At 46.0% G+C, this 15,164-nt stretch overlaps 1 protein-coding gene across 1 annotated transcript; it reads right to left on the minus strand.

Annotated features, from left to right (window-relative positions):
• Positions 1-1,369: 1,369 nt before the first annotated feature.
• Positions 1,370-13,413, minus strand: FGF23 (fibroblast growth factor 23). Its single transcript, XM_001491419.4, has 3 exons — positions 13,083-13,413; positions 7,428-7,531; positions 1,370-6,092 (listed from the first exon to the last, which is right to left on the minus strand). Exons 1-3 carry the CDS (start codon positions 13,276-13,278, stop codon positions 5,652-5,654), a joined length of 741 nt encoding a protein of 246 aa, XP_001491469.1. The 5' UTR covers positions 13,279-13,413; the 3' UTR covers positions 1,370-5,651.
• Between the last annotated feature and the right edge of the window lie 1,751 nt (positions 13,414-15,164).

Here is a 15,164-nt window from a genome sequence, read left to right on the forward strand (position 1 = left end):
ATGCGTGTACACAGAGAAGAGACCCTGTGAGGACACAGCAGGAGGGTGGCCATCTGCAGGCCAGGGAAAGAGGCCACAGAAGGAGAGAAGCCTACCGGTATCTTGATTTTGGACTTCTGGCCTCCAGAACTCTGAGAAAATAAATTTCTGTTGTTTAAGCCCCGCAGTCGGTGGTATTTCGTTATGGCGGCCCTAGCAAAACAATGTCTTTCCATCCTTTTCTTTCAAGTGCATCTATTATAGACAGCATATAGTTGGGTATTTTTGTTGAATCCGGTCTGACCATTCCCGCCTTTAGTTGTAGTGTTTCATTTCTATATAATGTAATTATTGGTATGGTTGGATTCACTCTGTCATTTTTCTGTTTGTCACATCTGATTTTTGTTCTACTGTTCTGCCTTTTCTCTCTTCTTTTGGGACCATTGAATAGTTTTTAGTATTCTCTTGTAATACTTCTGTTGGATTTTTGACCGTACCTCTTTGCGTTATTATTATTATTTTGGTAGTTACTTTAGGAGTTACATATGCAGTATCCTTAACTTTTCACAGTCTGCTTAGAGTTATTGTAGTATGACTTTCACGTACAGTGTTATAATCTTGCAGCCCTGTTGTTTCATTTCCCCATCCCACATAGTGGCTTTAAATGGACCCGCATTTGTAGTATTCTTGGTGCTCTTTTTTGTTTCCTATGCTTTTTCCATATGGTGTTATTTCTTTTCAGCCTGGCAACAAGTTCTCTGTTTTTATTTCACCTTCATTTTTTTCCATATTCATTTTTGAAGGATCTTTTTGTTGGATTTAATTCTGGCTAGGTAGCTGTTATTTTCTTTCAACCTTTTCAACGTGCCATCCCTTTGTCTTATGGCTTCCATTATTTTGTGATGAGAAATCAGCCTTAATTCTTCTAGTTGTCTGTAAAGTGTCATTTTTCTGCAGCAGCTTTTCAAGGTTTTATCTTTGGTTTCCAGCAGTTTGACTGGGATATACCTACATGTGGTTTTCTTTGTGTGTATCTTGCCTGAGGTTTACTGAACTGCTTGTATCAGTACATCAGTTTTTCACCAGTTTGGGGAAAATTTCAGCCATATGTCTTCAAATATTTCTTACATGTAAACTTTCCCGTCCTATCCTTCTGGGACTCCACTTACACATATTTTGGATGGTTTGATGCTGTCCCACAGATCACTGAGTCTGGTCGTTATTTTTTAAATATAGTTTTTCTCTATTCTTTAGATTAGATAACATATATTAACTTATATTAAATGGCGATTTCTTCTTTTATCTCCAGTCTGCTATTAAGCCCATTTAATACATTTTTCATTTCAGATATTGTATTTTTTGATTCCAGATTTCTATTTGGTCCTTTTTTCTCCTGATCTGTTTGTTCCTGATCTGTTTGTTCATTATAATCATACTTTTCTTTAAAACCCTTAAACATATTTATATTAGCTGCTTTAAAGTTCTAGCCTGCTAATTCCAACATTTGGGTCATCTTATGGTTGGTTTCTAGTGATTGCATCTTCTCTTGACTGTGGGCCCCTTTGCCTCATTCCTTCTCATGGAGTGTGGATGATGCCATGTATTGAGTCTGCATTGTATCATCTTCCTTGAAATGTGTTCAACCGTTCTGGCAGACGGTTAAATTAGTGGCAGATCATTGTGGTTTTGTCTGGCCGGGTATAATCTCTAGTAGAGCAGGTATATTTCAGTTTTGAATTCAGTTTTAGTGTGTACTCCTTTCTCTGGGGCTTAGTCCTAAAATGTGGCCTTTCTTTGGCCTCAGTTAAATGTTGATGCACTCAGGGAGTCTCTTTACCCTGGCTTAGTTGGATTTCTAGTTTCTCAGGATTTTGTGGCCTCTGGTATCACTCACTGTTTTCTCCCAGTTCTGTAGCAGATGATCTTTGTTAGGCCTGCTGAATCTTTCTCTGAGCGTGTGCAGCCCAGTCCTTGGCCAAAGGCCTGCAGTGAACACTCCTGCAAACTGGTGAAATCCCCTCTTTGCATGGCTCCTTCTTCTAGCTACTCTGCCCTGCAAAGTCCAGCTGTTTTCTCAGCTCAGCGAGCCTGCTACTCTGCCCGGCTTCCCTCTCCCTGTCAGGTGCTCCAGAGGCAGAAAGTGGGATGATCATGGGACTTGTAAACTTCTCTTCTCTCAAAGATCATAGTCTTTGCTACTCCCTGCCTGAAAACAATTGCCTCATATATTTTGCTTTATTATATACTGGTTTTTGGTAGGAGAGCGAGTCTGGTACCAGTTGCTGTGTCATGGCTAGCAGTGGAAGCTATGTGGCTTTAAGTGTTAAGGTAGTTAAGATGTACGAAAGTTTTATAGAAACGTTAAGTACCCGTCATATATGTGTAAAGGTTGTGGTTTCTTTATCCTACAAGCATTTCTAATTCTGTAGACAAGACAAAGATTGGACTTTAAATACTGGAAACCTTGCCTCTGGTTGGATCTCCTAAGCTTCTAGTAGCCAGCTGTATATAATGTATCATGAAATTCACTATGGATGTATATTTTTTTCTTTATTTCCCTTCTTCCATCCCCACCCCACTAATTGTGTTGTATTAAAAAGCTTTAAATTTTCCTTTCCTCAGGGAGAACGTTCACGGACAGAGAAAGGAACTCTTCTAAGTGTGTGGAAGGGAAATGTCCACACGACATCTTTTTCCCTACAGTATTTAACTCTCCTTCTATAATGGAATGAAGGCCTGTTTATTTCCAAATGGTTATTTTGGTACTGCTCCATTCCTATGGCTTATCACATGTTAAAATCCTTCGGACCAGAAATAAAACTTCAGATTCCCTTGCTCCTTCTGCCCTTTATTTCTGAAATACTGTGGAGGGATGAACCTTATAAGCAGAGGCCAAGTTATCTATTTAAAAAAAAAAAAGGGAAAGAAAAGAAACTGGAGAGAACTTTAAAAACAATAATCTGCCTTTGATAATTCTGTTTTATGTAATCAAAGAAACAGAGCATTTGACCTGTACTTCTGTACCTGTCCTCATGCTACCCGTCGCCCTTCTCTATTGCTCAGAGGACCTTGGCACTCAGAGGGACCGAATCAGAAGACAGTCCCCTCAGGAGACTTCGTCAGACGGTCACTTGAACACCAGTCAAAATAGTGAAGCCCACACTAAGTTCTATAGTCACGTAATGAAAAACTAACTATAGGCTTGAACTGATGCAAATTTGAATCCAGAAAGCTGTAGATGTATAGAAAGCATCTTTGCTTCCTGTATTTTGGTAGCTGATCAGGTAGACATTAACGAAGGAATTCTGGGGGTACCAAATTCAGAAGTGGAAGACGTGGATTCATTATCTTAGTGTCCTGCTATCAAGTCTCACTGGGCAGTGACACTGTGTGTAAGTGTGTAGCATCTGGTTCACTGGAATATTGATGTGGTTATGTCTGAATATTTTTCAAATAGAAAGATTACTTTCTTGAAACACTTTAGAGCTAGAGTGATCAGAAATCCAATATTGATTTAAAAAATTTCTTTGTTTTCAGTAATACAGCCTGGATTAGCCAAATTTGCTGAGTCCACTTATGAAGGGAAAAAACTTCGAATATTTAAAAATTCTGATTGTTTTTTCAATTTCACTTTCTCTGGATGGCCCCAATGCTCCCCTTCCATAATCCCTTTTATTTTCATATGCTGGATGAAAGAATACAGAGATTAAAAGCTAACAGAAGCTGGGATAATTTTATTTTTCTTTTAAACAGAAGAAGGAAAAAGGTGAGGTTACATTTTTATAAATATCTATAAATATAGAGCGATAGGCAAAATCTTCCAAATAAATAAATAAATATTGCCACATGCTAAGGGACATAGGAGATTGTGGGGGCTACCTTGGCTTTGCCAAAGAGAAAGTTCTGATAAATAGTATTGAGTTTGTGAGATTACAACCAGTTTTCTGCCAAAGCCCTTTTGGGATTTTCCATCTAGTTGTCAGTACTGGGGGCTTCTAATAGCTGTTATACGTATAATGTCTCCAGTGGGAAATGAAAACCATATAAAGAAAATACTTGCCATGCACTGCTATATAGTAGTATGCATAGTTTTAGTGTTTCAGAATAGGAACTAGTCCTTCAAGTTCAGCTTCAAACCATCAGGTGAAAACAGTTGTGTAATGATTCCTAAGTAAAACGAATGGATCGATTTCTAAGGCTGGGTGCATGCTGGCAGTGGAAAAGAAAAGGTACCTGGAGAGAAGCTGTTGTTTTGATCTAGCTTGCTTGTTAATGTTCTGCTCACTAGTTGGCCTTTTAAATAGAGGTAGGAAATGAGGCCCCCTTATAGGAAGACCTAAGTCACGGGGCAGGCTGGGGTGAGGGCTGAGCAACAGTCCTGCCTGTCGTGTGCTGCTCAGCTGCTAAGTGAGGTTTTGTTTTCCTCAGAGTAGCACTGGCGCTCCTGGGACTGAAAGCTGTCTTCATTTAATGCTCCGAGTATTCCCAAGGGGATTAAGACCCACATGTGTCAGCCTAGGAGAGTTTTACCTAATCCTCTAGCCACTGCTGCAGGATGGTCAAGAGATAAGAGCTGTGACCGAGTTGTCCTTTCGTACCTCCTGCATTGTGGTCCCTGGTTATTGGACTTCTCCCCCTGAGTCCTTGATGCCACTTCACTAGACAAAAGCACGCAATTTGCCAGTCCACAGAAACTCTAACTCGAAACAGTCCCATTGTCTCAAGATCCCCCCCCCCCCCCCCGTAACATTTGTGTAATTCATCCAGAATGGATTACTACTCAACCTGGAAGTAGAGGCTTAATTAAATGTCTCCTGGGAGAGTTTGAATGTACTTCCTCTTCCCAGCAGGGTAGTTTCCTGAGCCAGTACCAAAGCTCCTCCTCAGGCCAAATTCACTAGTGCCAAAGATGGCGCCAAGAGGCAAGGCTGGGTCATGGGCCGCTTGGGAACAGAGCCCTTTGTTCCCATTCTCGGCCCTCTGACTGGCTGCACAGAGGGAGAGAGCGCGGCAAGGGGTGCCCACCCTACAGGGAGGTTGAGTTTTCTAGCTTGATTTTGGCCTCAGTTCTCCAAGCATTCTAGTTAAGTTCTGACAGCCTGCCAGCAGTCTTTTTGACAGCTCTTCTCCAGAGATGCTCAAGGAAGAACAAAGGTTTGAGATTAGGATTTTCATCAGTTTGCTCAGTTCAGCTGTAACGCCCTAGGTCAAGGTTGCAAACTCGAATGCTGGCAGGGCCCAGGCAGATAATATAAATAAATGCACGGAGCAGGGGAGAAGCTGCTGGCATTGGCTCTTCCTTCACCTTCAAAGTGGTGAACTCACTAAGCCATTGCTTTGGTTTTAGTGTTAAACTGATAAAGAAAAGGGGCATTAGGAAGAGAAATACCGGGGGTCAGAATCCCTTCTCCTTAATGAAGGGGAAATTTCTAATTTACCTATTGGGGCTTAATTCAGGAGGGTGGTACAGGCCGGGTGGGGAAGGCCGTTAAACTCCCGTTTCTCAGGGCTCAAAGCAGACCCTCAGGGGAAGCGAATGGGGAGGAGAAGCTAATTCCACATGTTCCCCCTCCCCCAGGCTCCCTCCCCCTTCCTTGCAGTGCAAAGGGAGCTGGTCCCTTTAGAGGCAGTTTTCTGAAAGATGGGTTGGAAAGGATTCCTTTCTGGTTCCCCTAGAAGAACTTGGGGAAGGGGCGGCAGCGCTCCACGCCCGCGCCCCCCGCGTGCGTGTTCACCCTGTTGCCACGGACCACCCCTAAGGGGTCGCTGGCCAGCACGCTGTTGTCCTCGGCGCTCGGGAGCTCCTGGGAGCAGGAGGCCGGCGCGGGGGTCATGCGGGGCCGGGGCTTCAGCACGTTCAGCGGGTCGCGCTCCGAGTTGTCCTCGGCGCTGCGCGTGTGCCGCCGCGGCCGCGGGGTGTTGAAGTGGACCAGGGGGATCTCGTTCCTCCGGGACAGGAACTGCGAGTAGGGCGGGGGGTTCGTGCCGGGCAGGAAGGCCCTCTTGGCGCGGCCCAGGCTGACGAGGAAGCGATGCTGCGGCGAGTGGTACACGTCGTAGCCGTTCTCCAGCGTCCGCTGTCGGAAGCTGCAGCTCTCGGGGCTGAAGTGATGCTGGAAGGACAAGCGGGCCCGGTGAGGGCGGCCGACCGGGCCGTGCGCTCCTGCCAGCCAGCCTGCGGCCCTGAGGTCGGCTGGCGCTGTGCCCGGCTCCCCCCCCCCTCCCCCAGCAACAACCCTACAGGTAGGTGTCTTTCACCCCGTCGTGCCCTGCGGGGAAGAGTGCTTCTGACGAGTGCTTCCCAAATCGCCCCACACCGAGCACAGATGCCTCTCCCAGGAGCGGCGACCACGAGGGCCTCGCAGGCCTGCCTGGAGACCCCGCCGGCCTCCGGGGCTTGCCGGGCCCAGGTGAGTGCGGCTCCGGAGGGAGGGCTCCCTTACACGCGACCTCGTCCTTCCCGCTCTGCCTTTTGGAACCCTGTTTTGGCTGAAAGGGGGCTTGAGTCTGTCTCCTTACCTGGAGAGAGGAGATGGGATGGGGTTTGTAGGCTCAAACACAAATGAGGTTACTCCCATCAGAAAGAGAGTATGGTTTGGGAATTAGGGAATGGACTTCCGCCACAGATGGCCTAGGTCTGAGCCCTCACTCTGCTGCTCACCAGTACCAGGTTTTAGTGAGCGCCTGCTGCTCAAACTCCGAAGTATGTTACAGATGAGCACTATCCGTGTGCCTCTATGTGGTGAACAGACACTGATTGATTGATTGATTGTCTATATTTGTTCAATAAATATTTATCTACTGTTACACGTGCTGGGACACAGCAGTAAGCCAAACGGAAAGCCGTTGCCCTTGTGGAATTTCTAGTGGCCTGTTGGGTGGCAGGAGGCTCCGGGGATAAGCAGTCCAACTATTTTACTATCTCAAAATCCTTTGGAGTAAGCCTGCAACCTGTAGCTTGGGAAATCCTTTGCTTACCAATCTGAAGGAGCAGCCGTCACAGCTGGGGCAGAAATGGTTAATTAGACGTCTTTAACTGGAGGGAGCCCCCCAGGGCACGTGGTCCATCCCACTTCACTTTTTCCAGGTGAGGAAGCTGAAGTTTATAGAAGTGAGGGGACTTGCCCAAGGTCACGGAGGTCTAGCAACAGAATCAGGAAGACCCCAATGGCTTCCCACGCTTTCTGTTGTACTTTACAACATGAATTGGCGTGACTAGATGACCTGGAGCTGTGCTAGACACAAACGTGGGTACCAACAGGCGGTTCAGACTAGAGGCTGAGAGCCCCGGGCTCACACCCCAGCTGTATAAACCTGAACATTTAGTCCCTAGGCTGAATAAAGTGCATAGTGAAAACTGCAAATGGAATCTTTAGGTTATAACACTATATGTTCTGTCAAAGAAATTAATTATTTGCCAATGGTGACCAGCACAAAAAGAAACTCACTGATCCAAAAATGTTTCCTCTGAAGTCCATGCAGAGGTATCTCCTGCTCATCACACCTGTTATCACCACAAAGCCAGCATCCTCTGATCTGATCATCAGGGCACCTACGGAGAAAATTACTCAGGTCAAGGCTTGCTGCGCATCCAGTTTCCACGTTCCAGCACTTCCTGAAAACCCACATTCATGAAACCTCCCGTGATTGAGTTTTAGGGCAGTGATGATTCCACTTAACCCTCCCCTTATACTTACTTATTCAGCCTGATTCTTCTGGCTCCCCTTCCTCTCCAATCCCCACCACCCACGTTTGCCTCCTGCTGCATCCTCCTGCCTGCAGGGAGCACTCTGAACTCTGGCATCTCTCTCCTGTGCTGTACACCTTTATCTCTCTGCCTGGACTGCCTTTATTTTCCCCTTTGCCTGGCTAATCCCTCTTAATGTTTCTGGTGGTGGTCACATTCTTCCAAGCCTTCTGCTTTTGCGATTTTTAAGTCTATGCCAAGGTGTCTTTCAAAGATCCAGCTTGCATGTGGAGTCTGATGTCCACCCACGTAGCTGTGTAATAGTCTGCCATATTGGAATCGTATGTATTCGAATTGATCTTCCTCTCCCTTCTCTGTTTACTGAAGTCACCCATCCTCCAAGGCCAGGCCAGTCACCATTTCTATGAAGACTTTCCTGATCTCCCTAATCAGAATTAAGTGTTCTTTCTTCTCGGCTCCCTCAGCACAGTGCCTACACCTCTCTTACAGCATGGCTATCATTCACCTTGCTTTAGCCAAGTTTATGTATCTTGTGCCTCCCCTAAAGTGAGCTACTTAGGAGCAGAGGGTTGATCTTTCCATGTTGGATAGATACCAGGGATGCATGGAATTTTCTTGGGTTTTTATCGCTGTTCTCTGTCCTTTTCTCACTTGGTGGTGTCCCCTCCAGGTGCAGTCTTTTATGGTCTTTCAATCGCCCCACTCAAAACTAGTCTCCAACAAGAGCCTGAAGCCCAATCATACTAGCCACGCCTTAAATAATTGATAACGGCTTTAACTGTGGCTCCCTCCCGCTCCCCGTGGGGACTTGCAATTTTAACAAGTACCAATGTCTTGTTAAATAAAATCTAAAGCTTTCTGTTTTGTGGCAAGGGTCCAATTCAGCAAGACTTTTTTGCTCCAAATGCTGTTTAATTATCTGACATTTTCTGTTGAAAATCATTTCTTTAAGTCTTTGGGGCCACTCTCATTTGCCTACCAGAGCATTTCCACATGCGTCTCACTTGGCCTCATAGCCCCCAGGGAGGTAGCCCAGGCAGGGGTTCAGATCCCTCTTCTAGAGATGAAGTGTGGAGAGGTTGTAAATGCCCATCATCCTCATGGCCTGGTTTACAGCCTGAGTCTCCTCCCCTGCCCCACGTACGCTCAATACGAAGACCTCCAAGGAGAGGAGCAGGCCCGCTAGCTGAGTATAGAGCCTGATATGGACTGAAACTGGAATGATGTGGGACAGAGAGAGTGAGGATGGGAGCAGGCCCAGAAAGAAGAGAAGGGGAGAGGGCCCAAGAGAAAAGTTAATTTGTTTCAAAGTTTGGCTGAGGGTTAGCCTTGAGGGAAGCTTCTGGAAGTGGAGTAGAGCATGGGAGGTGTAGAGGATATTTAAATTATCCCCAAATGGGGTCTCCCTGCATGTCTCACATATGTGGCTAATTTTATGGTAAGCCCTGAGAGAAACATAAGGAACATGTAAGAAATAGTTTCTGTCCTGATGAATTTTTCAGTCTAATTGGGGAAAACATTACACTTAGTAACTGGTTTTGAGTGATTGGGTTCTGAGTACATATTTAAATTTTCAAGGCAATGGTTATATCGTTACTATCATTAGTATTAATATTGGTGGTCTCAGTATCCCAATTTAAGTGACAAGGAAACTAAGGCAGGATTCAAAGTCAGGTCAGTTTCCTGAATCCTCTTGCCATGACCCTACAGTTTGCCTCCCACAGAAGTCATTACAAGTATGAGAAGACAAAACCAAGTGCCAGAATTCATGCCCGCAGGCACAAGAACCCCAAGTTGCAGTGCCCCCGAGTGGGTCACAGAAGGGGCACTGGACCAGGAACCAGGGCACTTGGATTCTGGTCCCAGTTTTGCTGCTCACTAACTTTGTGGCCATGGGCAAGTCATCGCTCAGTTTCGTCAGCTGTAAAGAGAGAATAATAGAAGCCGTCCTGCCTACTTCACAGGATTACAGTTAGAATCGAATGGAGTGATGGTTGTAAAAGTGACTCGAAAGTGTGAAGCGCGTGGGATACGTATAGTATGTGCTGACCTCTCGTCTGTGACAAGCCCAGACCTCGCAGTCATGCCAGCCAGATGCTGGGGTCAGTGTGGGCAGTGTGCATGGTACACGTGCTCCCGGTTGCCAGGCCCAGTCCCAACAGAAAACAGCCTGCAGAAGAAGAGCGAGCAGCTGCTACAGAGGATGAACGGATGTATCAAACCAGCATGAGCCAGTGTGGAAGTTCAGAAAATAAGAGACAGATTTTGTTCCCTTTGCAGTTTCAGAAGGCAGGTTTCCAGTGTCACAGAATCAAGGGCGGAATTTGACAGAAGGAAAGCACAAATCGCTGGCTGCCGGAGCCACAACCTGTTAGAGCGAGGCAGACTTAAGAGACATTTCCTTCAGTGACGGCCAGTGTCCGTGCATGTGACTCTGGAAGAAGCAACGGATTGGGGTCAAGGTGTCCTTTAGGTCATTTACTAACTATGTGACCTTGAGCCAGTTATTTACATTCTTCCACCTTTGTTTTCTCTATGTAGTACCATCACTTATCTCATTTGGTCGTCTTGAGGATGTAATGAGGTAATATTTTTATCCACTATAAACGCACTTTCTAAGTACTAATAATTTTTGCTATTGCCACTTCACCTCAACCTCTGCTATGAAAGTAGAAAATTACCTGACCCATTCTATTCTCATGGCCGGTCAATGACAAATAAGGCAGTAGATATAAAGTGATTCAAGCTCCCCAAAAGAAAGATAATATTTTGAAGGGTTGAAGAGCCAGAGGATAATTCAGCTTCAAGTAAAGAAAGCGCCAGTGGGGAAGGTGGAGGAAGTCAAGATATCAGGATCTAGGAAGTGTATTAACCAGGAGTCACGAGCATCGCCTTTCTGCTGTTTGCACAAAGTGAGGATAACGGGGCGTGGGGGTGGCCTCGTTCATAGTGGGCAGGAGACGCAGACACTGGAGAGGCTCCCTCACCTCGGCGCTGTCAGTCCCAAGGGTGGCCCTAGAATCTGGTAGGCAGATAACGTCACAAAACCCAAAGAGGGTTTGGGCACTCCAGTACTAATCAAGAATTTCCTAAAGCACAATAATCAATGAACCAGATTTCACTAGAAATGTATAATTAATTAAGAGGGAAAAAAACACCCCACACCTCTCCACCAGCGTGAAAGCGTTGCTTTATGTTCCCTGAGGAGGGGATTACAGATCCTTCACCAATCTGTTAACTAGTTGCGCCACCCATCTACGTGCATCAATGTTTCCTCTGTCCTTTTCTGGTAACTTTTTCTCTTAGTGTATACATTTTCTCTGGTAATACACACGATAGCTGATTTGAATCATACAAAAGGTGATATAAACTAGGAAAAGTGTCTCCCTCCCACCATGCTGACCCTGGTTCCCCTTCCCAGGTTTGTGTTGATTTCCACAGGCACACGATGCTTAGCTAGTGTCTGTAACTGACAAAACAAAATCACATTTCTATAAAAAAAAAAAAAAATCTTCAGACCTGCTTCTTCCCAGTCACTTTAATTCATTCCAGCTAGGACTGAGCGCCTGCCTCCTCTGGGCCTGATGCCGGTGGATATTTGAGGGAAAAGTTCTACAATTTGGTGCTACTCACAGCCCACGCAGCAGGTCGCACTGCCGCACTGCTGTGCTCTATGTCTTGTCCGGAGGGATGCGTCTTTGCCGGGTTCATTCGGTGAAGGGATTCCATGATTCTAGACAAGTTTTATGAGCATTCTTTAGTTGTATGAAGCCCCTTCCATCTATGCGAATCACAATAATTTACCAGAACCCACTATCACACATTTTAAATCTCCTATCATGTTGCAGAGGAAGTAAGGGTGCCCCCCAATGAGAGGTCCCAAATTATATTCCCTAAAGTCTGACAGTGAGCTGGGCGACAAGAAGGAGTGAAAGACGTGAGGTGCCTGAAAGGCCATGTCTTCTTTTGCAGTCACAGAGCTTCAAACAATGGCGGACGCATTGGAGATTCTGTTAAATATCCTTTGAAAAAAACGAGCAACACTTTGGATGCATCACATGTATCCAGACTTATATCTAATGACTCAGACTTGGCTCCCAAGATATTGACTCCAGATCCCTACTGTATCCCTTTGAGCTCTAGAACCCGTTTGGTATTTGGAGAGACCCTCTCTCCCTCCTCTCATTTCCTCTCACCATCCATTGAGCACCTGGAGGGGGTGAACTGTCGGCTTTGCAGTTGCATATATCTTGCTCCCAGGTTTAAGGACCTTTGAGTCTTAGCATACTGAATGTCTTACACAGAAAGGCCACAGCAAAATTACTGATTAATTTAGTACAACAATATAGGGCAAATCATTATTCCTATAAGAAATTTTGTTTAGTTAAACAAAGACTATGATTACTCTTTCATTCCTTTAATTTGATCTATATTGAATCAGTTTGCATTTTTCCGTATACTTAGAGTAATTTTTAGATGTTCTTCTAAAATAGAAGACCTTGTCTTTTTCAGTATCTATCCTGCCTCCTACGTCATTATCCCTTATATAGGTGCACACCAAGGAGCCCTCATTTGAATCATAGCTAATTGATTGACTATTGTGGATTGTGATCCAACTTGCCAAAAATCTAGTCTTTAAAACATTCCAGTTGTCTCATGTTGCCAAGGAGTTCCCAACAACCTCAATTTGCTGCTGAGTGGAACTTTCAGCTCCGCAGAGATGAATCACCAACTCATACCAAACTGGGTACTTCTGAAGCCCCCAGTAAACCTGTTGGATGGAAGGATGCGTGGATGCATGGACAGGTGAATGCATGGATGGTTCATGCAGTTGGTCAGACTCACCAAGACAACATACCTGAACAGTCTGTCTTTAGCACATTTTTCCCGAGAATTTTTATAAGGCTAGAATACTAGAAGCTCAGAGTTGGAAAGAGCCCCTGAGTTCGTCTGTTTCAGTCCTTGGTCTGATACCGGAATCTTCTTTACAACCTCCATTGTTAACCCAGTCCAAAGTTCATGAGGTAAAACCCAGTGTCTAATGAGCTACCTGGTTTCTTCGCCTCTCAGCCTCCTTGCCTTTCTTTCAGCACATTTTTTGACTCTTTGGACAGGATCAAGAGAAAGTGGCTGTATTGTGGGAAGAGGGATTTTTGTTAAGTTAGAAATTATTCATTCTGGGAGAAACCAGTAAACACTAATTAGGGAGGTGGCAGAGTCTTCTCCCAAGGTTTGAACACCACACACACGCACACACAAATAAGTGGATCCTGGGCAAGAAACTAGGAGGCTGGGTTAGCCTTCTGGTCCAGCCCCAGGCCTCTCCACGTCCATTGCAGATGAATGGACAGAGGAGCTCCCCCTTATTCCCAGCCTGAATGAAGCCCCTACTCACTGTAGATGGTCTGATGGGGTGTGCCATCCACGTGGCCATCCTTGTGGATCTGCAGGTGGTAGCTGTTCCTGGCTGTGGCCGTGTACAGGTGGGTCAGGCTGCCCCAGCTGGAGTCTAGCAGCGGGGAGGCGTTGGGATAGGCTTTCACTGCGGAGCACAGGACGTAGACCAGGAGCCCAAGGCAGGGCCCTGACATCGCTGCTCTCTGAATGGCTGGCACGGAGTTTGAAACCTGACACTGCCTCCTGGACTCCGCAGCTGTGCCTCACTGGCCTTTTTCTCCTCTTCTTCCTTGTGGCTATCTGGCCTGAGGATCCTAGGCTGAATTCCCTCCTTTTTTCCCTTGGACTTTTAAAGGGTAGCAGTGTGACATCAAACAGGAAAAACTCCACTGTCCACATCCTCTGTGTTGTAATCAGCCCATTTGAAGAGAGTGCAGAGACCTCTGAGTCTCACGGAAGGCACGTCGGTTCCAGACACACACACACCCCTCAATTTCAAGCCAACGCTCCACAAAGTGAATGATGTGTGGGCAAAAGTTATCTAGGACTCTGTGTTGTCTGTTGACCTGTCCCACTTCCACCAGGAAATGTGAAGGCAGTCAGCGGTTCCGAAAAAAATCTGGCTTCAGCCACGCCGTCAGCAGACTCCTATGCAATTAATCTCCCATTGAGTCCACTCATTTTGGTTTTCTCAGTCCTTTTCATTCCAATTGGGAACTGTGTATCCAGTGCTTTCTCTGTACACAGCACTAGGTGAGTGTTTTGAAGGATACTGAAATAATACAGGACACCATCAGGCAAATGGCATGCCCCAAGACTACCTCTTAATAAAGATATGGGAGCTGTGAGCAGAGGCACAAAAACCAAAGTTGCCTCCTTGGGAAGACTTCAAAATGGGAAGAAAGAAAACAAGGTCTTCAAGTCACTGCTGCTGTATAAAATGCTGAGATTGGATTTCTCAGTGTCCCTCATTTGGACTGTCTATGGCAACTAAACTGCTTTTATGGTCTCTCCAATAGTATGGAGATGAATTCAGAGACCCTCATGAAGATTGAAAGACTGCTGGCTGAGCGCAGGGGATCAGAGCCCAGGAAGGTCCCAGGGGCAGAGCAGCAGGCCAGGGTGTCCCCACATTATGCCTACTGGGTGCCTGGCTCCTGGGACTAGATGCCTTCTTACAGATGCTGCTCACAGATGTGCCTTCTGGGAGCTACATCTGATGTGAGGGGCTAGCCCTAGCACATGCAGTCCAATGGGAAGCACGCTACTGGAACACATCCTGGGAAAATATACACACAAGGAGACTGCTGCCCTTCCAGTTCCCCATTTCCTGAGTACATATCACGTGCATAATCAGGCATCATGGTTGACAGAAGAGAGAGTAAGATGGGATCCTTGCTTCAAGGAGCCCACAAGCTGATTGAGGAGGCGGATAAAAATAAGTAACCATCCTACAAAGCGCGCTGGGCTGTGCGATCATACAGGTGCAGGTGAAAAGAGGGGCCATTTGCTCTCCTGCATTTTCCCATGTATTAGCTCATTTGAATCTCACTGCAGCTCTGTGAGGCAGGTACACCAGGCATTATCAATATTTTAACGTTATACCTGAAGAAATGGAGACCTTGGGGTTTGTATGTCCAAAGTCACAAAGCAAATAAATGAGAGAGCTAGGACAAGGTCTCTGGCTCCTGAGGCTGCTTCTGCATAATGATCATGGTGACAGCTAATGCTTATTGAGAGCCTACTAAGTGCTTTCCTCGCAGTAACCCATTTTGTCTTCACAATGACCCTGTGAGGAGGTGCTTCTGTTTCCGTTAAGAGGTGAGGAAACTGATGCCCATGGTTTAGGTAACGTGCCCCAGGATGTGCAGCTAGCACGTGGAAGAGGTTGCATCTGAGCCTGAGTAGTCTGCCTGCAGACCTCCTCAGCACTGCTAGGCGTACAAACCCCACGAAGCGTCAGGGCTGACGCCGTGAGAGCGGGGAGCTTGGTAAGAAAGTGCAGGGAGCAGTGAGGCGGTTACAAACCGATACCGCTCTTTGCCTTTTCTCTAGTAAATCCGGGATGTGTCTCTAAGGT

The sequence above is a fragment of the Equus caballus genome, chromosome 6 (assembly GCF_041296265.1).
Source record: "Equus caballus isolate H_3958 breed thoroughbred chromosome 6, TB-T2T, whole genome shotgun sequence".
NCBI lineage: Eukaryota > Metazoa > Chordata > Mammalia > Perissodactyla > Equidae > Equus > Equus caballus.